Source organism: Drosophila hydei, unplaced genomic scaffold (assembly GCF_003285905.1).
Source record: "Drosophila hydei strain 15085-1641.00,03,60 unplaced genomic scaffold, DhydRS2 tig00000211-arrow-pilon, whole genome shotgun sequence".
Taxonomy (NCBI): Eukaryota; Metazoa; Arthropoda; class Insecta; order Diptera; family Drosophilidae; genus Drosophila; species Drosophila hydei.
Genome location: NW_022045685.1, coordinates 2,665,652 through 2,692,217, shown reverse-complemented (window position 1 = coordinate 2,692,217; position 26,566 = coordinate 2,665,652). Strand labels below are relative to the sequence as shown.

The 26,566-nt window shown below is 41.4% G+C and overlaps 1 protein-coding gene across 1 annotated transcript in view; it reads left to right on the top strand.

The window, feature by feature from the left end:
- Positions 1–15,835: 15,835 nt before the first annotated feature.
- Positions 15,836–26,566, top strand: part of LOC111598420 — a 39,036-nt gene continuing 28,305 nt past the window's right edge. The window contains exons 1-3 of the mRNA XM_023313660.2: positions 15,836–16,011; positions 23,737–23,828; positions 23,905–24,016. Of these exons, the coding sequence (XP_023169428.2) occupies positions 15,960–16,011; positions 23,737–23,828; positions 23,905–24,016 (256 nt within the window). The 5' untranslated portion in view covers positions 15,836–15,959. The remainder of the gene's footprint in view (positions 16,012–23,736; positions 23,829–23,904; positions 24,017–26,566) is intronic.

The following is a 26,566-nucleotide window of genomic DNA, read 5'->3' as shown; positions in this document are numbered from 1 at the left end:
ATGCAGCTGTATTTGGTCTTTGTTTCAGCTGGCTGACTTATTTAATGAGAGACTAACTAGAGAGTCGACTCGGTGGGATCATCGCAGAAGCCCCTAGTGGCTGATTGACAGACTTATCATTCAATCAACTCATTGACTGATTCGACTCACTCTATGCCTGACATATTGACTGATTGATCTTCAGATTGAGTGCCCAATCGGCTATCTGACTGTTAGTCTGTTTGATTGATGGATTAACTGATCAAATTATGATTGATATATTAATAGATAGACTAATTGTCTAATTGACTGAAGGACTGATTGACTGACTGATGGATTTACTGATTGACTGACTGGTACAATGAATGACAGACAGATTGACTGTTTGATGTACAACTAATTGGCTAATTCACTGACTGATCTATTATCTGGTTGATTGACTGATTGACTAAATGAGAGACTAACTGCGTTAGTGACTGACAAGCGGATTGACATATTCAGTTACTGACTGATTAGGTGATTGATGGACTTTTGGACTGACAAACTGATTGATGGCCAATTTAACGGATTGACTGATTGACTAATTTAATAGTTGGCTGATTGAGTGATTGACGAGCTCATGATCGACTTACTGATTGAAAGACTGTTTGACTGACTTACTGACAAGCTGATTGCTTGATTGACTACCTGACTTATTTACTAATTGACTCACTCACATAATGGTAAGCCTTGCTGACTGATTGATGAGCCAATTGCTGCCTGCCTAACTAACTGACCGACCAACTCAGACGAGACACTAAGGTGATCACCGAACTGCTGATTACAACTTGTTCTCAAACATAGTTTGAATGAAATGAGTAGTGCAATGGCGCTAAGCAAAAATGAGGCGTTCAGGTATACTGAGATCTGTTAGCTGGGCGAAAACAAACGAGAGTTGTAATAAAAAATGCAAGAAATAAGAGCAGCGCATAGCTGGCAGTAATGAAATTTGCTTGTCTGAGCAACGACAGCAACGACGGCAGCAGCTGCGAGTGTTTAGCACATTATTCATATACTCATTTCTTGTGCTTCGCAGTAAGCTCTGATTTGGCCACGTTCTCCATGGGCCCACCCGCAGCAGCGGTGCCTTGGCCATTATTTTGCCAGCGGCTACACAATTTCCGGAATATTTATGTGCCAAAGGCAAACAAAAAACTAAAGAAATGATACCCAACTAAAGCAGGCGCAACAGAAAAATTGTAAACATTTATTTACTGTCCATTTCCGCTGGCTTTTGATGCCGCTGCTGCTGTAGCTGCTGCTGCTGTTGCTGCTGCACTTTCTGCATTTCCATTTGTATATCCATTTGTAGTCATTTTTTGCCAGCTTTTTAGCCCGAGTGCTTATTTTTTGTTTCTTATTCTTTTTTGTATTTTAGCTCTAGTTGCCACTTAGGGCTGCACTTTTGAAGGTCAACACGCAGCGGCTGTGGCATGGAATCAATGCCAGCACTGAGTGCAAGTCGAAATAAGAAATAACGCCTCAACTGTGAACTCTGATTAAGTATTAGCTTAGGTAAGTGACTAAGTGAGCTTCTGCAGCTGATCAGCTCGAATGGACTAATATTTTATGGGAATTTCAGACTCGTTTTCTAGTTGGCAACTAAATTGATTTCAATTCAAAATTAAGTTGGTAATTGAAATTAAATAATGACAGACTTACATTAAATTTAATTTTATTGTGAATATTTGCAAGGAAAAAATAAAACATTTTATTTAGCATTGATTGCTTAACATAATTAAATAAAAACAAATTGAATAAAGGCAAAATAATTATTAGCAAACATATTTGTTAATATTTCTTTTATTCTGCTTTTGTTTCATTTTTTTTAACAAATGAAAGTAAAATGTTCATTGAATCAATAAACACAAAAAAAATAAGAAATAATGGCCATAAATTTACATAATCAACTAAATATTTACATATATATATGACTGAAGGGCCTTAGCAATAATCTGAACAATATTTACATTTTGCATATGTAATGCATTTTGCCCTCCAGCCAGATCTGGACCAATGTCTAAAGTCATTTCTAGGCTGAGAGCGTGTCAGAGTTGAATGCAGACTAATGTCAAGCTGTTGTGGCTCGACGAATATTTCGCGATATCAGCAAATCGCTATCGCCCGCCCAATGGCGTCACACAAGTCTTAATTGATATAATTTCAGCGGTTTTTGGGGTCGTCAAGATTTGCGGCTTTTGTTAGCTAGGAACCAAGGCTTACCCGCATAAATGTCGCAAGTCTGTTGTTATTGTTGCTGTTGTTGTTGTTCTTATTGTTATCTGTTTATTTGGGACACTTGATATCTGTTTACGTTTGCAGTTCACTCACTGGACAATGCGCAACGTGCGCCAAAAAGCGCGCTTCGAAATCTTACCACACGCGTCGTCACAAAAAAAAAAAAGCACCGAACTTTGCTCGCGCTTCAAAAAAAAAATTCCAAAAAAAAGACAAAATGAAGCGTAAGAAAAACGCGAGAAAAAAATGAAATAAATTGCTAGACGAAACTATGCCAATGATTATTGAGCAGTCGCTAAGTGGCTGGCACCGCACACGCGCTGCCAAAATATTACGCCAAAGAGTTTGTTCCGCAGAGATACGCAGATGCACGTACTACTAGCAACACGTTGAACGGCCTGCAGTGGCTCTGGGGCTGGACCGCAGCAGCTGAAAATCGCGCAAAGACTGAAGCTGAAGAATTGAGACGGCAATCGGCCGGCCCCAGACCGAACGTGTACAGCATCCACACAGACGCACGAGGCACGAGCACAGCGACACGAACTGTGGCGCCACTTCGTGCCACTGCTTGTTGCAGCAACATCGCCAGCCGACAGACAAATGTTGCCGACTGGGAAATTTGAAATTCACGCTGCGGGGGCAGCTTTTTGCTTTGGCTATTTCTGTTGCTGTTGCTGTTGTTGCTGCCGCTGCTGTTGCTGCTGTTGCTGCTGTTGCTGCTGTTGCTGCTGTTGCTCACGTGTGCGCATAGGTCAGTGACGCTTCGCTGGGCTGTTCAATTTATTTTCACGCTGCGTCTGCGTCTGTTTGCTGTTTGTTTAACAATTTCCCCTTGCTTTTGACATGTGCCACGCGCGCGTCGCCTTGTCTTTTTTTAGCTTGTTGCCGGCCACGCTGCCGGCTTTAGGCCATCGGCTTCACCAGCAGCTCACAGCTGCATTTATTGTTAACAGATGACAAGGCAGCAGCAGCAAAAGCAGCAACAACATTTGCATATTCCATGCAACTGTGGCATATTCAGCAAAACGTCAAGTAAAACAATCTTTATCAACATTTCGCCTTTGACACATTGACCAGATCCCACAGTGCGCTGCCTGTCATAAGAATTAACGCACCTGAAACTCAGCGACCTGCTACATAAGACAGAACTCCCGCTTCGTCTGTTTCACATAATATCTATTTATATCAGTGCATGGACTCTTGAGCGTATTTTTATTTATTTTTGTATTCTTGAAATTCTTAAGAAAATTAAAACTTATTTTAGCTACATTTTCGGGCAATTTTAATTAATAATTAATAATTGTTGCCAAAAATATTTAAAAAAAAAAGATAAATAATTTTTCTTACAAAAACCTGATGGAAATCTTACTCCATTCGCTTCATATAATATGCCTATTCTTATATATATTCTATTCATAAGAAATGCATCTTTGTGCTTTTTCGTATGCTTCCCATCTATAAGAATTCTGACATGGAAAAATAGTTCTTCCTTTGCTGCACTTTCATTGCACTTTATCAGCGAATAAGTTTTTTTATTTAATTTTTTTTTTTTTCAAATATATTTTTCATGGAAGAGATAAATATTTAATTACTAATTCAGTATGAATATATTAAGCAAGACTCACATCGCTGCGAAATCAATTTCCGCTTATCCTTGGGCTATCTAGCAGCCGACAATGGTCCCCAGACAAAGTATTGTTGTGGCACTCATTTGCCTGTTCATGAATATTTAATGAATGGTTTTACCTGCAGGTTTCATAGATGAACAGCAGAAGTTTTGGCCGCCCACAGTGGTCAATATCGATGAGGCATGGCTAATGGTGCTGGCATTGTGTGAGCGCCTCGAAAGTCGTGTTGCATGGGCCGCATTCACTGTACGGTGCGCACTGCTGGGGGACGAGCGCAGCGCGCCGGCTAATGATATTTTGTCCCTAAGCTGGCTCGGGCTGCATTTGCTGCTGTTGCAGAAACTTAATTATGGCCAGCATTAAAAATGCAACTGTCAAACCAGGACGACAGTTCCACTACGCACATACATCCTCACACACACCCACACACCCATACACAGACGCACACGACTGCTTAAAGGATGTGCTGTGTGGACGTGTGTCTGGCAGCTGAAGCTCTGCAGCTTCCTTTCTTCTCAATGAACTATGCAGTGGCCTGTCGGCGCCCCGCGCACCACCAGACCACAGCTGTGGCTGCGCTGCACCACCGCCAGCTCCACTGGCTGCTTATTTCGAAACATTCGGGTAACTGGGTCACAAGGATAGCCATTAATTTATAATAATTTCAACTAAGATTTCACAATTTCTTTTGCACCACTTGCCCCACTCCCACTCTCTCTGACAGTCGCTGTGCCCTGCTGCGCCTTTGCCTTACAAATTTTCGCATTTTCCATTCATCATTCGCGCAGCTGCCAAGCAGCCAACCAACAATCCCAACCATCTCAACCAGGACGCATCCAGCAGCCGGCAATGCCACTGTCAGCGCCCGCAAAAGCAAAGTCAATTTCGCGCACTTTGCATGCCCCGCCAGGCCACAGTAACTGTTTGAGTTGGCAAATGCAGCGAACGGAGCCGCTGATGCCGCTGCTGCTGCTGCTGCTGCTGCTGCTGCTGCTGTAGCTGGACCAAATGCCTGTGCCCAGCACACAATTCTGGACCATGACTTGCTGCTCAGCGGCGCCCACACTTCTGGCCCGAAAAACCGACGACCTGCTTCATCCGCAAACCAACGCGCCATCAAATTTACAAGCGCAATGCATCAATCACTTGACGCTCAAGCGGTTTCACGATGAATCAGAGCAGGGGCGGAGGCGCAGGCGACAAAGGGGGGCAGTTGGCTGCTGGCTGTTGGCTGCTTTCGCGGCAGCGACTGGGCTTTTCGCTGGCACAAAAGAAGGCACAAGTGAAAAAGTAAAAGAGAGAGACAGAGAGAGTGAACGAGAGCAAGAAAAGCATAAAAAATAAACGAGAACCTATCCCGTTGGCCAATTTGACGTTAAGATGGAATTTGTGAAAAATTCATCAAATTGACTGCGGCGCATTGCTCATTGAAAAGGCAAAGACAAAGAAAAAGGCAGCCAGCAGCGCGACTAGCGCTGAAAAGGACTCCAGCAAAGAAAGGAAGTGCAGCTGCCAAGGATGCCGTAGCATACAGCTAACGATAATTCAGTTAGCCGCACTTTGCATAATGCAAACAAATTACAAAAGATGATTTCGCCTTTTCGTTGCCCTTTGCAATAATTTCCCACACGCACAGATTCAGCAAAGAGAGAAATGCCCGCCCGGCACACGACCTGGGACATTTACTTACTTTTATTGCCAGCGTGGGTTCGTGTGCTCGACGCACACTTGACCTTTAAGCGACGATCGAAGCAAGCCGCACGCACTGGGCTGCCAGTTGATTGATCGTTGCATGGCAAGCAAAAGCTGATTGCTATGCAAGTGCTCGACTAAAGCGGAGTGCTATACAAGTGCTCGACGAAAGCTGAGTGCTATACATGTGCTCGACTAAAGTTGACTGTTATACAAGAGCTCGACGAAAGCTGACTGTTATACAGGTGCTCGACTAAAGCTGAGTGCTATACAAGTGCTCGACTATAGCAGTCAGCTTTGCGCTTAAATATTCATTCTGAAATAACTAGTTGTACTTGAATAACTGCCTGATAGAATCAGATTGATTGACTGATTGCTTGCTTGACGATTAAGCAGACTAATTAGCTGATGATTGATTGATCGGTAGGATGATTGAACAACTGTTTTACTAGCTATCTGCAGAGCTGACTAAATGACAAACTTATAAATTAGTTGACTGATTGCTTAATAGACCTATAACTTGACTGTATATCTGTATAACTGTGATTAACATATTGACTTTGTACGGTAATGAAAGTAATTTTAACACATTCTAAGCTTCAACAATAACTCAACATCATTTTCCTATACCATGCCACATTTCCAGCTCATTTTAGTATAGATGGACTTCAATATATATATATATGTATTTCACTTCTATGAATGACAAAACTCTATATATAGACCTTTTAGATATCTGTAGCCTTTCATATAGTCACAGACTTCTAAGTCTAACATGCTAATCGACATGCATTGTGGCAAGCGCCCTGTCGACTGCACACAGTTACAGCCTCCTCAACCGCAGGCAAGAACAGCTTAAGCTAACAAACTTAACAAACTTTACTTTTGTTTCAATGCTCGTAGCTAGCCAAGAAGAAGATATCAACTTGCATATACATATATATATATGTATATATATATATATATATATATATATGTGTGTGTGAATACCTAGAAAATAACATTAAAATTAGCTAATTAAAAACTTATTCTAATGTTAGTTTCTAACTGCTGGCCGTGTTGCTGGCATCAAATGTTGCTAAGCGCGCTGAGAGCAGAAGCGCTGACAAACGAAACAAATGTGAGAGAATTTCCCCAGCTTGGGTGGGTGGCTGCTGGGCTGCTTGACTTGGCTTGGCTTGGCTAGGCTAGGAATGCTGTTGCTCTGGCTCAGCAGTGTTGGTTGTTGTTATGGCTGTTGTCGTTGCTGTTGCTGTTGTTGTCATTAACCAACTGACTTATTGACTTACTTATGAACCTGACCTCACACGTCGCGAGTGACGTCGTGCCCAGTAGGCAAGTATTGTCTAGGGGTTGCTCTGCCGTCCACACTAAGCAGCTAGTTTGTTTAGCGGATAGTTGGGCATGGGGGGTTGGGCGGTTGGGGGTTGTTGGTTTGGGCTGTTGTGTCCTTTGGCCTCGTTTATGGCTCGTATATCACGCGAACACCAAGCAAATGGTGCTTAAGATAGACTAAAGCCCAATTGCATTTTCATTGCCTTCCCCTTTTTGGCGCTAGTTAAAGTATTTGAGTTAAATAAAATGTTGCATACTTCATGGCGCTGCCGAAGCGATAAACAACAAATGTCGGCGGTGGGGGACACAAGCCCTTATATGCCCTCTCTCTCTCTCTCGTGCTTCTCTTGCCCTGCGTGTGTGTGTGTGTGCGAGTGTGTGTTACCAACACTTTGTGGCTTTGTTTTGACTTTTATACTTAGTTTGTGTTTACTGCGGCAATTTTTTGTTGCTGTTGCTGCTGCTGATGATGTTGCTGTTGCTGTTGCTGTTGTTGTTTTTTCTCCAGCCACAAGCCCTGGTTAAGTGTGTTTACATTCGTGGTGCGCGTGTGTGTGTGTGTGTTACCCACACTTTAACCGGATTATTAATGCTTGTCTAGCTGCCTCAAATTAATCAAGTTGACCATTCATTCATTCAACGAGCAAACTGACGACGAACTTAACAGGGGCTGACCAAAGCAGCGCCCAGGACTCATGGCCATGAAAACTTAATTAGTCTTTAGTGCAAGAATACACACACTTAACGCACAAACAAGCACACACACACATACACACACACACACACACACTTACCACACACTCAAATGTTGAAGCAGAGACAAGTTGTGCTCGTTTTGTTGGCACTTTGGCCATCAGCAGAAGAGAAGCAAAAAAATTGCGTCTGACGCTATTTAGTTTTATTACTTCATTCATTTAGATATATAACTTTGATGGCATTCACTTTCATACATTTGAAACAGGCGCATTGCTCAGTTTCTCAGCAACATGTTGTTCTTACTGCCAGCAACAATAATAACTAAATTAATATTTACAACAATTGTTGTGGTTGCGGCCGATGTTGATTGATTCGATTTGATTGATGTCGCCTGCAAATGGTCGATTGCCATTAAGATGTCCTTAGTTTGCCCTAAACGACGTCGAGGCCACACACGATTGTTGGCCAATTAGCGGTTAGCATGGCTCTGGCCTAAATATATTCCCAGACTTTTGGCCAGCTGCAATTAATTTATAATTGAATACGAATGCAAACCTAATTCCGTAATTAAATGATAACATTTACTGAGCTCCTTGAACTATGAGACGGGACCTCGAATGAAAATCAGCTTTCTCTCTCTCTCTCTCTCTCTCTCAGGCCCTCTTTATTTCTCTTTTTTTCACACTTTATCTAGATTTTTTACAAGCTATACTACTCTCTTTATCTAGCTCTTTCTCTCTGTTCTCTCTGCTCTCTCTGACTCTTACTTTGTCGTCCTCTCTCGCTCTCTCTCTATCTCTTTAGCACTTACTCTCTCCACCTCTTTAACATTTTCTCTCTGCCTTACGCTATCTCTATTTCACATTTTATTACTAACTTTCTCTCTCTATTACTTTCATCTTCTCCTTTACGATTCTCTCTGTCACTTTCTCTCTTACTTCATTATACTTTCTCTCTCTCTCTCTCTTTCAGTTTAATTTCTTCTCATTCTCTTTCTCTCTTTCTTTCTTATTCTCTTTCTCTCTCTCTCTTTGCTCCCTTTTTCGCTCCCTCTCCCTCTTATTTAGACTATCCCTTTCCCCTCCTCTCCGCTTCACCCTTTCTCCCCCCCCCCCCCCCCTCTCACTCTCTCTCTGTCTTTCTCTCGCTCTTCCTCTCTCCCACTGTCTTCCATTGTCACACCTTAGCTAATCTCCAAAAAGTATTACGCTTCAATACACACTCAACTGAGTAGGCTGCTGGGCCAAATATGACGTCATAGCTTGAACATCTGCTTGACGTCCAAAAAGGGTTTAAGCAGTCAGCCCGATGAGCCAGAAGGACGAAGCTGCCGAGGATCCCAGCAGTTGAAGGTAAGTCAGTTGTTTGCTTTGATAATCCGCATACAGCTTAACATTGGCTGGCGAGGGCGAGGGCAAGGACGACGGCGACGGCGATGGCGATGGCATAAAGGTTGGCAACTTACTTACTTTGTTTCAGAGGTAAATATTTGCTTACAAGCAAGGTAAGCTTCGGTTCCATTAGTTGTAGGGCGCGGCGCTGCCTGAGTTTGACGAGCAGACGCGTTTGGCGGCAAAATGAAATTTTGGCCAATTTTCTGAGCATTAGTCAAAACAGAACCGTCCCAGGCTAAGGGACAATGTCGTCGGCCAGACACTGACACCGCGTGGGTGGCCGTGGACAAAACGCTCGAAGCGCCGAGCGTAACAATATTTGTTGTCACTTTTTATTTAATACACTTGCCAATGCCCCCCACACCCCGCCCTAAATTTGAGCAAACAAAAATGTCACTTTAAAGGCAGCGAAGCAGCATCACAAAATGAAATCGTTTCAGGTGTAAAACGCTTCAAGTCACTTGCTTCCGCTGCCCGCTGAGTGGTCTGGTCAGCTGTGGCATTCAATAAATAGATGCGAAAGGCCATTTTAATTTTGGGTTCATTTATTTCTTGCCAGCAACAAACAAACACAACCTACGCTCCTCGGCATCTCAGCTGCTCAGCTGCTCAACTGGCTACAACTCCATTTGCAGCTAGGGCAAAGTCTCGCTTGGCCAGTGATTGGCATTGTCCGACGGACCTCGCCGCTCAACTTAGGCCCTCACTCATTGCCACGTCGAATGCTGTTAAATTTACGCGCCCAACAATAAATTTATGCTCCCCAAGCCGAATCATATCCATGCACCTGCTGCCCCCGATGCGCAGCACTCGGGCTTCAACTGCGACTGGGACTGGAGCTGGGGCAGCCAAAGTGAATTATATGGCCGAACAAAACACCAAAATAAATCGAAAAACTTTTTATTTGTATTAAATAATTTATTTTGAATACAAAAATCTGCTTTTTTCTCCAATTTAATTATAAGTGCCCACCAGAAAGTGCGCAGTGTACGCTGCGAGCTGAGGAAGCGAAGTCCAACTTCGCATTTGAATGGATTATGAGGCGCTGAAGAGCAGTTATTTTTATTTTATAGAAACACACATACATATAGATATATGTATATACATATATATATATTTTTTTAAATAAGTTATGGCAGCTGTAGTACGGAATGCGCTGAGCTGATAAACTACTCTTTATCCGGATCAGTATGCCCCACTTTGCCTAGCGTTTACAGGTCACAATTTATTTGCCAATTCGATGTGTGTATATCTCTCTGTGTGTGTGTGTGTACTTATGCAAATTTTTAATGGATGCAAATAAAGCAGTTCTCTTGCTGCCGCTGCCACGCCCAACTTGCCAGCCATAAATCTACAGCAGAATTGCGCCGGCGAAGACGATGAAGAAGCAGCTGAAACGGCAGCAGGCAAACGCGGCCCACTGTCCATCATGCGCGCAATGCGCATTTCATGATCACTGTTATTGTTGGCAGTTCTTTTCACTTCACTTCAGGCTCGGCCACCTGGCCGCAAACAAACAACGGCCAAACACAGCTACAACCGCATACACACGTACGTATGCGTATATGCTGGGACAATTTGGAGAATGATTCGGTTACGGACTTGGTTTCAGTTACGGCCTGCACTTTCAGCCAGACAATCGAATGGACACAAAAGGCCTGTAATTGACTGAAGCAGGAAAATGGCAGTTGAAATTTGCAGCTACTGCTCTGTGCAGCCGGCAAAGGTGCTGCCAACGCATCCACAGCAGCAGCAGCAGCAGCAGTAGCAGTAGATTTGGTAGAGTTGGGGTCTGGTCACTGGACTGCCATGTATTATTTGAGCCGCCATCCACCGAGCGTCCGTTCGAACCCCAGCACGCCCCCTAACGAAGCAATCTTCCATTTGCGGCCCCTAACCTCCGTCGCGTCGTACGCCGCGTCAATTGAAAATTGAAATTGGAATTTCGCGCAAATATTTCCAATCCAATTTCAATTTTACAACACGCAACATGGCCACTGGCCACCAATGCACCAATGGCTGCCCAACCGCTCGCGAAATTCGTCATAATTAATGTGCCTGATTTGCCAGAATTTACGCCCGTAACATTCAAATCCGCTGCCAGCATTGCAATTTGAGTTGCTCTTGTTTAGTTGTCGTTGCTGTTGTTGTTGTTGTTGTTGTTTTCTCTTAGCCATGCTTGTTGTTATTGCTTGCTGTTTTATTTTTATTTGTTGCATATTGTTTGCTGGTTGCATCCGCCGGTCCCGTCGCAGCTTCAATTTCATTTCGATTTGCATGCCAAAATGCGAGCCTTGCTTTTATTTTAATTCCCATTCTATAACACAATTCCAGCCCGGCTAACCATTATCCGCTTACCCGCACGCCCGCTCGTGTGTTTACCCAGCATCCTGCTAATCACAACTCATCCATCACCTGCCTATCAAAACAGCATTTCCTGCCCCAGCCCGCCCAGCCTGCAGCGAGCCAAAACCAATTAGAAATATTGTGCTTTTAAAGTACTTTTCCACAAATCTATTTCCATATGAAAACAGCAGCCCACAGATAAAATATTAATACTCTGACGCTGCTTACTTCATATATCAAATCATCAGACTCGACTTGCAGCAGCTTTTTCTAGATCAATTCAGAGCAGAAGTAATTCTAAAGTTATTTCTGACTGATTAAAAATTCCAATAATTTTGCGGGCAAACTTTAAAAAGTTTTTTTCATTGAACGTCTTTTCTTCCGCATGCAAATCCCATAGAAATTTGCAATTATATTCAAATCGTCGTGCACTGCTTCCGGCTAGGTATGTGGCTCTGCGTAGCCATTAATGGGCTGACATAACTTTAGCTCAGATTTGCTGGCTGTCGCTGGCTTATTAATCGGATATGTCCTCTGTGGCTGCAGACAAAAGGCCAAAATCACTGGAAAATTGAATAAGTGTTAATTGAAAATGTCCCAGCCACTGTGAGTGCTTACTGTGAGCATCAACAACAACAGCAGCGGCAGCCGCAGCAGCAGCAGCCTCTTTCATTCTGTTGTGGCAGCAGCTCAAAGAGTCACGTGGCCATGCCCCATGTCCATTCTAGTGTCGAGTGAATGTAGTCTGCCTGGTTGTCAGTTGCCAGTTGCCAGTCGCCAGTCGCCAGTCGCCAGTTGCCAGTTGGCAGTTGGCAGAGGGACATGCGATGTCCTTTCAGCTGCTTTTAATTTCCATGTCCGCTCACTTGCGTTTTGCTCGCCTTTGTCATTTCATTTCTTTTTGTTTAAGTGCGCTCATCCATCACAAATGCCGCCCCCAACCTGTGATATGCCATATTGTGTTGCCAACTATGGTTGCCGTCGCTGTTGTTGTTGTTGTTGTTGTTGTTGCCACGCTCACATAAACAAAACTATGAAATGCCTTTGTCAGTCAAATCGTTAAATTCTCTGACAAATTTTCATTTATCATCGGCCGCGAATCCTCCAGCTTTTGCAAGTTTGAGTTAACCAAGCAAACAAACCGCCCGCCAGTCACTCGCCCCTACACTTGCATACATACATACACTCATTCAACTAACCCAGTCAGTCAGTCAGTCAGTGAGTCAGTAAGTCAGTAAGTCAGTCAAGCAGCTGGCACCTGGCTCGAGATCTGGTCGTGCAATAGATAGATTTGCATACAATTCTCAACTTTTATTCCATTCCATTTTCTCGCTTTTTTCGCATTCTCTTCTTCTACTTTTTTCTTGATTTTCTACAAAGCTCATAGATCTTTTATGCCATGCAGTAAAAGTTCTTTACTTCCCATTCTCTGCCAACTACTCGCGCACTATTTCTCTGCTGCTGCTTCTTCTCCTTCTCGTTTTTTTGTTTTTTTTTTTATTTTATTTATTTTGTCTCCAGTTTTCTTTTTACACTTTTTTTTGGTATTTTTTATTTTTGTGGGGGCCAAAACTTTCCCTGCAGTCAGCGTCGCTGCTGCTGTGGATGATAAAGACGCAGCTTTTGTGGTGAATTTAATTAAATTTATGAAAAATTTACATATTTATTGGTTTAAATGCCCAAAAATTTTGTGCTCGGCATATGCATGCGTGCTGTGCTGTGCTCTGCTGTGCTGCGCTGTGTCTGTCTGCAGTCAAATAAATATATGAATATTCATGTAAACCAAAAAAAGAATTAAATAAGATATATAGACACACATATATATATATATATATATGGTTAAAAAATAAAATACTCAACTATACAAACAGTCCGTGGAGGTTTTCATTTTTCAAACAGTTGGCAAGCGTCAAACTTTCATTTAGTTTGAACAAGTATATGCATTTGGGGCTTATATACATGGCTATATCTCCCTCTACCTATATAAATTTATATATATGCTTTGTTTAGCCATATAGGCTTTAGACTCAATCAAAGTGGCTATTTGATGATGACTGCTGTCTGCGCGTTTATTCATTTATTTAATGCATCTGTTGAGTCTCTGATTGAATTTGATATTCGCGTTGTTTTAACTTATACGTTTCGGTTCATTGATCGCACGGGCTTACCAATAAATATTAAAACAATAACATGCCAAACTGACTCGTCCACTGCTGTTCAATTTCAAATTTCAAATGCTTTTCAAAAAAATGCGAAAAACAACACGAGAATATAGAAGAAAAATATCAAACACCAAAATAAACAGACACGTCGCGATTATTCACTGAAAATCAAAACACATATATTATATTGATGGAGGAGGACAAATAAAGCAACAGCAACAATAACAGCAGCAACAACAGTAAACAACTTATACGAGTATAATAAATGAAATAAGCCCGCAGAGAATTTGTTGCCGACTGATAAACGTGCAGACTTCATTCGTATTCACATACAGATTGGCATAGAGTTTGGTACATAGCCACAGACACACCGGCACACACACACACATACATACGTACACATATTTTGTATTTTAAATTTAAGTGAATGAGCACACATCACAAATATTAAACATGCATACAGCGAAATGAACTAAAACAAGATAACATCAATTAATGCCAACTGAAATAAAACCCCACCGAATCGCTGCAAAAAAAAACAAAAAAAAAACACACCGACACACACACACATGGACTGGGCAAAAAACAACTTCAAAATTAATTCGAGTTCTATTGACATTTCCAAGAAAATCGAAAGCGTTTCAGCTCCATCAAAATTGAGTTTCTGCATTTTTGTTGACCAGTTCCACGACTAGTTGACTGTTGATTAACCACGCCGGATGTCATCATGAGTGCCATGCGGTTCCTGATATCGAATCCGAGAATCGGAAATATATATGTTAATAGCAGAGCTTGGGTTGATGACTTTGTAAGCGGTTTTTCTACAGACTGAAGCCAGGCAAGGGGTATCATGTTTTATTGACAGCGTATGTAACAGGCGAAAGAAGGCGCCCATAAAGTGTAGATTTGCTGTATGAGGATGCAGAATGTGTCTCCATGAATGCAGCGAATTCAAAGTCAAAGACTTTAAAATTTAGAAATATATATAAATATATATATATATATATATATATATATATATATATACATTAAAATTGATAATTGTTTTATATTGAATCAAATTTTACATTTTATTATGAATTTTTGTTAACCAGGCAAATTATGGAAACTTCCTATCAATATAATGTTGAGTATATTCCACAAGGTTTTGTTTATTGTGTCCTAAGGACTGGGAAGTCATTCGTTCATATGTCTTCATGAAGGAAGATCTCGATTGTTATGATTGTAGGAATTGTTATTCCAGATTTCACCTTGTATGCGCGCATGCCCAAAATCATAATTAGGCACTAATGTCATGCAATTTTCTATTTAATAAAGCTCGTTTCATTGATATTAAAAATACACTTTCTTACTTTATTATATTTAAATATTTAATACTTTAAAAAATCATCAGAGCGGTTAAAGGCGCAGTGTACAGCGTATCTCTGAGTCGTTCAGCGACAACTATGACTTGTTTTTATGGGAAAGACGGAAAGTTTGTTGGCCAAATGAGTTGTAAACATGGCCAACTTGATAAATGATATTTAATTTCAGCTTTCTGGAAGATTCACATTGACTTCTGATGCCTTCTATCCTATAAATTATGTTACTTACTATTTGAAGCTCTTGAGAAACAGCTCAAACATTGTCTGAGACTACTTCATCGCCAACTCAGATAAGTCTGAATGCATTCAAGCTAGAAACTTCCAAAACTCAGTCAACGTTTCCATAAATTATGCAATCGGCTGCATAAATTCTTTGGGTAATGTAACCATTCGGGCTTGATGCATCGATTTGTATGCAGTAGGCGAGGTCTGTATCGAAATACAGTTGTAGAACTCTCGAGTGTTAACTGTAATATGTACTTAATCTCGTTCTATTGCCATGCGGGTCGTGTGCACAGCACTTGAAAGAGGCAAGTGCCTGGGAGTAGCCGAGCGAGACACGCCCTGGGAATAGCAACTATCGATCGAACAACAAAGGAAAACTATTTTGGGCACTCGTATATGTAGATGATCTGATCTGTAGAGCCGGTCGATTAGGGCTCTGCCCTGCGGCTCATTGAAATGCGCGCGCATGCGCCGCGGCTCAAACCGGCTGTTCGACTCTTTTGGCCGTCATCGTCGAACCAGTTGAAATGAAAGTGAATTGAGAATAAGTTAAGTCAAGCCCGCAGCTGGCAGCGCGCAGCTCGAAGAGCCCAGCTCCCAGTTACCCCATCCGCTGCTCGCTGCCCGCGTCTCAGTTAACGTTGATCGCTGATCGTTGATCGTTGATCGTCGCTCGGCAGCCCGTTGAACGAGACTTGAACTTAACTTGGCTTCTTGCAATTTCTTTGGCGCTGTCTGCGTTCAGTTGGCGGTTTGCATTTGCGCGTTGCGGACGTCTCTCTCCTTCGGTCTGTCTCTCTCACAGCTCAATTTGGCCAAGTGTCATCAGTGTATCGGTACATTCGGTGTGGAGACTTCAAGATGCTGCAGCATTGTCTGATTGCAGCGCTGCTGATCGCTGTCGGCGTTCATGGTAAGTAGTACGCTTCTCGCTGGCCCACAAAGCCAGCTTATAAATAACAATAGGCGACTGCCGCTGGCAGATATGACACGCAACATGCGACACATAAACGACACAAGAAATAAACACGCTTCCGCATTCGTGTTTGCTATAAATGTTAATAGCTGTTTTCTTGCTCTTTTTTTTGTTGTTTTCTATTTTGTATTTTTACAATTTTTTTTTAATTTTTGTTTCTGTGCATTGGAGAAAAAGTGTTGACGTTGCCAATTGGAAGTGGTCTTGGTCTTCCTCTGTGCATGTGATATTTCTGTGTGTGCGTTTGACTGTGTCTTGACTGTGTCTTTGTCTTTGTCTTCCTGGCACTGTTGTACTCGTACTCGTATTTCTTGTTTAATTTTGGCTCGACGGCGAATTAGGTAACATAGCTGGCATTTCATTGACTTTTGCTCTTATCATAAATGGGTTTTCCAACTGGTTTTTGGACTTTGTCACCTGAAAGGCCCGCAAGGTCAACTGTCCTGGATGCATGGGCTCCAGCTTTACGACGCAGGCCGCGCGGGTATATATATATATATATAAAGATATATATATAGCTATATTTATGTGTACAGCAATGTATATGTAGCAAAAAGAGTTAACAAAAACTGGAAATTTAGCCGGTTTCACTTTTCTTTGCGTCTGTCTCTGCAGCTTGCTCTCACGCTCTCGCTCTTGCTCTCGTCTCTGCTGATGACGATCCTTACGTAACATGCGTGCTCCAATGCTGACCTCCAACTTGATTAGCGGCTGCTATTGCTCACTCGCTCGACTTCAACTGGGTTTCCAGTTGGCTTAATTAACATTTCGCCAACGGCACACATTAACAGCATCGACTGCTCTGGCATCGTCGCTCCGTATGCTCTTGTATCTGTGTGTTTATGTGGATGAAACTGTGCTTATGAATATGCAAATACAAACGTATGTCTGCATTGACTTCGGGCAATTTGGCTTTGAGCATTTTCATGGTCAACTTCAACTGTTTTCCATATTTTGCCCCGTCATCCACAACATCCGCAACATCCTCGACAGCAGCTGCTAAACTCTCCACTCAGCCACGCTTGCCGCCCATAGCCTTAATTGCCGCTGGGCCCGGCCCGATGATGATGCGCGACGGATTAGCCATATCACCTTTCTTCTATGCACATACACGTCGTGTCTTCTAGCGATTTCACTTTCGTGCGATTACCTGCGATAGCGAAACCCGTTCCTGAAACGGCACATTACATTAATTATGTACTTTTGTATGTAAATGGCGCCTTGCACCGAAAATCCGACAACAATCGACAATCGACAATCAACGGATCGCTCAAGGGCCCAACAATGGGCCCAGTGCATAACAGCGAACAGCTTCATTTATGCAACTGCCCAGCAATCCGATTGTGACATTGATTTTATATCACAGCATTGAATTGGCTGTCAATCGGACGCCGTTCATTCGACCGTTGCATAATGAATTCAATAATAATAAAAAGAAAAACTCAACAGCTGCAAACGGATGTAATCCGAAGAGTGGAGCCAGCTGCTTTCAACTGGGGCAACAAGCTTCTAGCTTCGATCTTTATGAATAGAGAAATATTCATTAACCATAAGCAAAGCTTTCGGGCTATGGGCTAAAGCGACGCGAGCACCAATATTTGGCGGCCAATCACATTTGTCTCCAAGTCAGAGCTAATATACAGTATTCCATATATATAAAAAAAACTTTGGAGCGAGAGTGAAAAAAGCAATATTCAATAAAGAAAAGAGCTGTCACGATTTAAGCGCTGCGAGTATTAAAAAAAGTCTGTATTGAAAATCTTATTGGTATGCAATATGCTAAGAGGCATGCCAAATGGCTGAGAGCGTTAATCCCATTAACTTATTTGTCGAAGCCAGCGGGCCGAATCTCTTTAATGAAGCTTTATGCCAAGAATAATGTTAGTATGTTAATAAGAAGCTCGGAGAACTTTTCGCTCTGTCTATCTCTCCCTTTCTCTCTCTCTCTCTCTCTCTCTCTCTCTCTCTCTCTCTAGTGTGTCCCACTTAATGCGTTAAAAAAATAAACATAATTTAAAAATACATTAAAACGAATTGCAAAGGCTGCGTCAACAAACAAGACAGCCGAGATGAGCCGACAAACCGACTGTCAAACCGGCTGACAAGCGGACGGACGGCTTGCGGCACATGAGCCATTTAAACGCAAATTTGTTGACAAAGGCAAGTGGCTTTGGCCATTACACACTGGAGAGCCGGCTGGCGCGGACTCAAAGGACTGAGGTTTCAGCTGGAGCCTGGGCAACCAAATCGGAATTATTTACAATTTAAGTGTTGTAAATGCAACAACAGCAAAAGAAAAACGATGACAACAACAACAGCAAAACAATGCTGCAAAAAGAAGTGGCAAAAACATTTAAGCAGCTTAACACACACAGACACACACACACACACACACACATGCGCGTGATGAAAAATGAGGCGCAAAGCAGCCACAGAAATGCGTGAAAAATTACTTGAAAATGCCAACGGATAAAAAGCAGAAAACGTTTTACCAAATACAAACAGTTGGCATGCCCCAGGCAAAAAGACAGTCCAAGACGCGCAGAGAAAGTGACGCAGAGAAAGGGCCCAAGCCAAGATGTGAGGGAGAGCGACAGAGAGATGATGTATGGTGTAAGTGTGCTGGCTGCTGTGTCTGAGCACATAAAGTACTTTTTTAAGTGAATATATATATTTAAATATATGTACATATAGGCGCAGCGAACTTATCGAACGCACCTCGCGAGCAGCTAATTGCGACTGCAACTGCGACTGCATTGCAATTTTCATTCATATTCATATATCAGTTGTGCAATTTATTGCCTTCTCGTCCGTTTCAGTATTCATTTTCGCACAGAAAGAGAGAGGGAGAGAGAGAGAGAGAGAGATGAACATATACTTAAAATGTTAAAATTTCAGTGATTGTTGTTATTATTGTGTTTTTTTTCTTCTTTGTGGCTTGCGATAAAACGAAACAGCAAAACAAAAAAAAAACACAACGAAGCAGTTGATACCCTGCACCTGCTTGAAGTGTGTCAAAATCAAAAATATTTTTACATGAAATGTTAAATGAGTTCGAAAATATTTCAAAATATTTATTGCAATTTTCATATTACATTTTTATTAATAAGCAAAATAACAGTAAAATTTGGCAAATTGTTTTTCCATTTTTAACACGACTCCTTGTTGCTGTTAGTGTTGTAGAAATTATTGAAAGGCAACTTAAGGGCAAATTGAATTGCATGGCTCGCCCCGTCGCTCGTCCTGCAGCAGGACCTGCATCGGCTGACTTTAAATTCCCGCAAAATGTTAAATAAATTATGTGCATCAGCGAAAAATCAACATCAACAGGCGCCGCACTATAACAACAACAATAAAACAGCGCGCACATGCCTACATATACACATGAGTGTGTGTGTAGCTATATGTTTAAACAAGCGCACACACACAGTTGTGCGCGTCTGTATGTGCACAAGTTAAAGTGGAATACCATTATCGAGGCGTGCATAAAATAAAGTTTGCCCATTTTTCAACTGTTCGCCAGGTTTTTAGCGCTTTTTTTGGCAGCTGTTTAAGTTAACATAGCAAACAAACAGAGAATACCCTGTAATTATATATGCATGTACGCATATTTAAAGAGTGCCCTATCTCTATAAATGCCAATTAAACATATTTTTTTTTATTTGAAATGCCTATTTCCTCTTCAACTCCATCGTCTGTCTGTCTACAGGGTATTTGGCCGTCGACTGCCGCTCGTCTAGACAATTTATGTTTTTCTTCATAATTCTGCTCAACTAATAAGTAAAAGGCGGCGTGAGCGCCGAGTCAGCGCTACAGTGAGCCACGATCCTTTGGACGCTTCTGGCGCGGGCTTATTTTTAATTATTATTTTTCGCATTGGCAATTTCTTAATTAAAGGTACAAAAAAAAAGGCCAGCGTAATTGGCCTTATGCCTTTTTTAATAAATTTACAATATTTTTCGTTTCTTTTTTTTTTGTGCTGCAGCAGCAACCACAGCCGCATGTAGCATGGCCAATACACAAGGCCAGTGACAGCTGCAAAGCTTCTTTCGCTAGGAGAAAAGGCAGATTTCACAAAGGGTATCTCCAAGTTAGGCGAATTGTACTATCTTGATCTAATGATAAATCCATGAAGTATTTAAATTTAAATGAAATATTAATATTTAAAAACTCAAACAAATCAGTTTTAAGCAGTCCTAAAAAAAACTCGATTTTTTGTTTGTCTTTTTTTTATTTTTGCATAAATTTGGAGTATTTTGAATAGCTTAAAAATATACAAATATAAAACATTTTATTTATATCTTTCATTATGCATTCGAGTGGAGCTCCTTGCCGCTGGCGACAACGACGCCCATGAAATGGTTAATAAATATTAATTAGCTATAATAATTATATGGAAATATGCTTCCTTCTTCTGGTCAGGTTTCCATGCTCTGCTCACCAAGCGCGTATTGAGCATATTTATTTCTCGTCTTCGTTAGGGAACTATGAATACAAAGCAGCTCAATCAATATCTGCCAAAGCGACCTTCTGTCGATCTATGAACAGAGCATTATGCAGTCAGCAACATTCGAATAGCTGGCACTTGATTTTTATACTCATTCATGAAGGGAAAGTGCAATGTGCATCTTGCTGTCCCTGCGTTTGTCCATCCTTCTGCCCCTGTGAATGCAAACCATTTCGCCTCTATTGAGGCTAGAGACTTAACATAAGGCTTCGAATAGATGCTCGTGAGTACAACCGGCTTCCAAGAATATATGGTTGATGTATCCAATTCTGTTGGAGGCGTGGCACCTCTCAAAAATCTACATCTTCTAAAGGTTAAGGCAAGGATGACCCAAAAGCTTTAAAATTTGATTATTAAATTACTGTTGACTTCCTCTATCGATGCACCTATAGAAAATACACTGTAATTTCCACAACTTTGCAGCTTAAGTCCATGCTACATTCCATCTAAGCCTTAGCCAAAATTAAGGTGTTCACGCCCATTGGGGCGTGCCAGTTTCACTCAACATTCAGCAACTAATTTAATGTTGAGCTTCTCAATCGAGGCCGTGGCAAATGGAATATCTTTCAAAGATTTGAAGCTAACCGCGCTCAGGCCTTGAATGAGTATCATGCAGTTGGTAGCATCCGTCGGCCACATTCTTGTTATTTAATAATAAAAATAATAATGCATTAAAATTGACTCTATTTGTTGGCAAATTTTTATTTTTTTTTTTGGTTGATTTTGTAATAATTTAGCTGGGTTTTTTGCCTTTGTTCACATACGGCTGGCATGCGAAAGCTGGAAAATTGAAGATGCCCTTTAACGCTGGCATATATATGTTTTTATTTATTTAAATAATATATGCAGCGTGGTTGTTTTTTTTTTCGCTTTTATGTTTTGTTTGCACTTATAACGAAATTCATACAAAATCAATAACGAATGCATTCGAATGGGCGCTGGAGCGCGAGGCTGTTGCGGCTGCAGCATTTTGTTGCATGCAAATAAAGAGAAACAACAAATGTTTTATGCCTGGCAAACAGAGAACTGTGAAATATGTGCGAAATGAATTCATAATAAACGCAAACGTCAAGCGGCTAAGGCAACAGACGCCTTCGTCAGGCAACCCTCTCACGCTTCGAGTCAAGCTGACCACACGCCGCACGCTCACTCGCTCATTAACGCATCGAAAGAGTCTAATTTATAATTGACACAAAAGGCTAATCGCACATAGAGAACGCTAATCTCTCAACGTGCCACAAACTTTGCCTACTTGCCGGCGCAGGGCTTCAGGATTACGCGCGTCAATTGCATAAACGCAGCGCGCGTGGCTAACAAATAATTGGCAATCGCCACGGCAGCCAATGCCATTAATCGAATATCGCGCTCAGCGGACAATGCACTTGCAATAAAAGCCATAATGATGCCAATTATAATTATAATCGCACGCAGGCGGCGTACACGCAACAAAGCTCAAAAATATCGCGCGCATTTAATTAGTATAAGTCCTAAATAGATGGGCTTTATTAATAATCGCCGAGACAGGACGCACTCTCTATCTGTCTCGCTCTCTCTGTCTATCTCTCTTCCACTCTGTCTCTCTATCGCTTTTGTTGTTGCTGCCGCTGCTGCTGCTGTTTAGGCGCATTGCATTAATCTAATGCTGTTAGCAAATTTATATTCATTACATGCAACACTCGACCATTCCACGTCCCTTTAGCTGTTCGGGTGGGCGCTGCAGGCTGCGGCCGTTGTTTAATTCCATGCAGTTTAAGTTAATCAAATGAATGCCGCCATTTAATTATAATTTATGTATCGCATATTTATTTATTTAAAACGCTTTTTGCTATTGTTTCACTTCGTTTTTTAACATTATTTAAATATTTTCCTATATCTCCCGCGCCCTCTGTCTCTGTCTCTTTTGTGGTTTTGATTATTTTTAAATGTCACAACGTCAAACGGCCTTTGAAGCATTGATTCCAATTTTCACAAGCAAAAAAGAATTGAAAATAATTACAAAACAAACAAAAAGTTAAAAGGCCAAACACAGCGCACATAATTATAAAATAAACGATTATCATTTAATGTTGTTTCAGACTGTTTGCCATTTCCATTCTCGTTAGCATTTGACAATTAATAGGCTCTCATTTAAATGCAGCTAGCTCTTTAAGGCCATCAAGACCGTGTAGCCAATTAGCCAACTGCCATAGGCGACACAGCAACCGAACTGAACTGAACTGAACTGGTTCATTGGAGCGGCAACAATAGTTCATTTAGCTCTGCAATGCTCGATGTTAGCTCTGCGGAGAAGTCTTCTGCTTGTCCAACTGATGCGTGACATCGCTAGTCTATGATTGACGAAAAGACTCATCCATGACCAAGCAGCACTTGCTCTATAAAATTCAGTATTAATTTCATTATATTTTCTATCCAAAAAAGTGTGCTTGATTGATATTAAAAAGGTTTTTCTTTATTTTAACTTAATTTAAACTTGTGCAACTCCAAGAAAAACAAACATTGCATAGTCTATAGGGTTATGATAAATCCAATCGTGTAGCCTTGGGAGACCATAGAAATAGAGATGAATTATTTAAAGAAAAATATATATTTATTAGTCAGAAAAATATTCCTAGTTTATAAGCAAGTCTTCGTAGCATCGACCAGGTCAGCAAAAATCTAGTAACTCACACTATCTTCACTGTCCTCCTCTATAGATAGACCTTTTTTTTAATATGTGTGACTCAGCAAGTTATATGTCCTGATAATACTTTGGTTAACTAAGCTCTAACTAATTCCAAACACAAACCTAACCACAGATAGTTCTTTTTATTCCATAGACCAATCAATTTATTTTAAGAAGTTTTGCAATTCAGGCAAATATGTAACCACAGGCAGCTTGCAGATAGAGCCCTGCAGTAAATTAGAATAATACTTAAATTTTATTTATTTAATATAAATTTGTTATTGTTGAGGTATTCAGCATGAATAGCCTGAGTCGAGTTTTGGGCAAAAGCACATAAATCGCAAAATAAAGAAAATATTTCTGACCAAATTCAATTAAAAGTTTTTCTTTAATCGGTTAAAAGGTAACTGAAGCTTTAAGTTGAAAAAGTTTAAGTTTAGGCTACGTACAAGTCAAGTCAATAACAAAGAATATACTTAATTCATGTTTGCAGCTCAAAACAAGGAGAAGGAGGAATTCACGTGCCCCTCCCACATTGCCAATGGCAACTATGCGGATCCAGCGACCTGTCGCCGCTTCTATCAGGTAAACTAACTGAGTTGGCCAATTGGCCAGAGCAAAAGTCTAACTCGCATCTTGAACTTGACTCGTTTTATGGCAGTGCGTCGATGGCTTCGCCTATTTGAATCGCTGTCCCTCTGGCCTCTACTTCGACGATCTGCAAAAGTTCTGCACGTTTAAGGACGAAGCCAAGTGCGGACCGCTGCCAACAAGTAAGTGATGAAGTTATGTCTCGGCTGCCCAGACGGCGATTAATAAAGGCACACAGATAAGACTCGCCGGAGGGCAAGATGACGGACAGACAGACTGATGGACAGACAGATGAGGGACAGCTTACAGTGTCAATGTAATGTTTGGCAGTCTTGATGTTGTCTACAAATAGCCATGGGAATGTTTTTAGCTAGGGAAACAATTGAAAGTGCGCCATAAATCAGGCAGCCCAGAAAGTTGTAAGTGCACTCGGGCACATGTGCATGCAGGCCAGACAGAGATGGCCGCATGCGGCTTGTGCGAGCGAGAGAGCATGCGGGCTTTGTGGCAAATGCCAAGCGGTTTGTTAAACGATTTTAAGTTTGCAAAACCAAAGTTGTTAACTTAAATAAAAGCCGAACTTCGACTCACAGGCCAGACACAAAGCACTCGGAGCCCAAAAAAAAAAAATAAATAAAAGTAAAAAAGAGAGAATAAAAAAAATTACATGGCTAAAACTGCAGAGCAGCAGCAAATTTATTAGAAGCTCAAAATAGAATTGGGCATTCTATTAGAAATACCAAGCAGCAGCAGCAGCAGCAGCCGCATACGAAGCCATTTGGGATAAGCTACTGAATGTGACAGGCTTACCAAACAGATAGAAAGAGACAGAGATAGCAAGAGTAAGAGCAATCGAATGCAATGCAAGGCATTCGACCACCGGATGTGTTGTGCATTAGGAAACAATTTTGAGTAAATGTCGCATAATTCATTTATGGCCCAATGGCAGAAAATGAAACATTTACCAAAAGATCGCAGCCCAGCCGCTCGATGACAATGCATTCGACGACGACACAATAACTTGGCCAAGTTGCCTAAAGGTGAGCGCTGCAGTCTGGCTCACAGTTCGTTCGCATGATAAATGCCAACTGCCTTGCCCGGCTTGCCTGGCTCGCCTCGCCCAGCCATCGAGGGCACTTCAAATGGAGCACAAACGCGACCGTTTAAGAATAACCAAGTGCCACAGCAGCTAGTGTGCGGGTGTGTGGGCGAGACAGAAGAGCTTACAGCTCAGATTTAGCTACCAGTCTTATATATATATATATAGTCTATGAAGGTATGTGTGCGTGAGCTCGTCTACCTAACCCACAGGCGAAAGACAATGCATGTGCATTACGACAAACACTGTGAAAAATCATGCATAACGTCAATGCAAAGCACTTGGAGAAATATTTCATAAACTGAGTATCGTTCAAGACTGTGATCTAAGCATTTCTAAAAAGTTAATTCAATTTCAAAATATTTGTTAAACAATTAAAAAACATTAAATATAAGTGAAAAATTTTAGCAAGTTTAAAAAATGATTAAATTAAAAATTTAGTCCAATGTAGTAAACAATTTTAATCCACACACAATGCTACTCAGACTATCTATCTCTTTCTCGCTCTGTTTCACACACACACACACGCACACACACCATGAGATATCGCTCAAATGCAAGCACGCACTTTTGCACTAGTCAGCAACGCAGTTGCCGTCGACGCCGACGTCGACGTCGTCGCAGTTAGCCGTCGTTGTCGGAAGGAAACCGCTTGGAAGAAAGCTACGACAGCTAAAGCATTTGGGATTTGCGTAATACCAACTGGAATGTTGTCTCATATAAATAGCTCTTTGCTCTGACTGTGACGGCGACAGCGAGTCAGCGCTGGTGTATGCGTATGTATATATATGTATATATATATATATATATATATATATATATATATGTTGGAGTAGAAAAGTAATAACATAAATGACACATACACACACACGAACACACACACACACGAGCAGAGAGTTAGCTCCTGGCCCATACCCCTTGCAAGCCACAATGCTTAAGCCAAAGTCTAGCAAGGCACGAGGAAAAATATTGCAGCAGAGATTAGGTCAAAGCTCTGTGCGCTTTTTGCTGACGCCACACACACGCACACCGCTAGAGAGGGAGAGAGAGCGAGAGAGCGCGCAACAAAGCGTGGCATATACTAATATAACGTTTGTAGTTTTTTTTTTCTTTTCTTTCTTTTAACATACTAAACTATAATATATGGCTACTCACAGTGGCTTCTTCTTCTTGTTCTTCAATTTTGGTATTTAGCTGGAACAGTTTTTGGCCCAGTTCGTTAGCCATTTAGCGAACATGTATCTTTGCCTTTGTTACAGCATTCAACACCGAAAAACTTCACAGTTAATAGTTGAAAAGAATTTTAATTAATGTAGCGCCCAAAGGAGCACACAAAACACGAGAGCTTGGCTGAAGTTGCTACAGAATACACTTAGCTTAGCTGGCTGCATTGGCTTACTCCCGACAAGGCTTAGGCGAAACAGCGGATATCGAATACTCTGAATGGGACTTCTTTCTGCTGATGTGCCTCGCTCCACTCGACACAGTTGAAAACCAATAGAACTCAGCTTTAAAAGGCTCTGTCTGTAGACTAATGATTTTATTTAATCAGTTTATAATTGCGGTGTAAATTGTATGCGATGCGATGCGATGCTTTGAAGCTAACCTTATAGAAGATCTGACTGATTGTCTC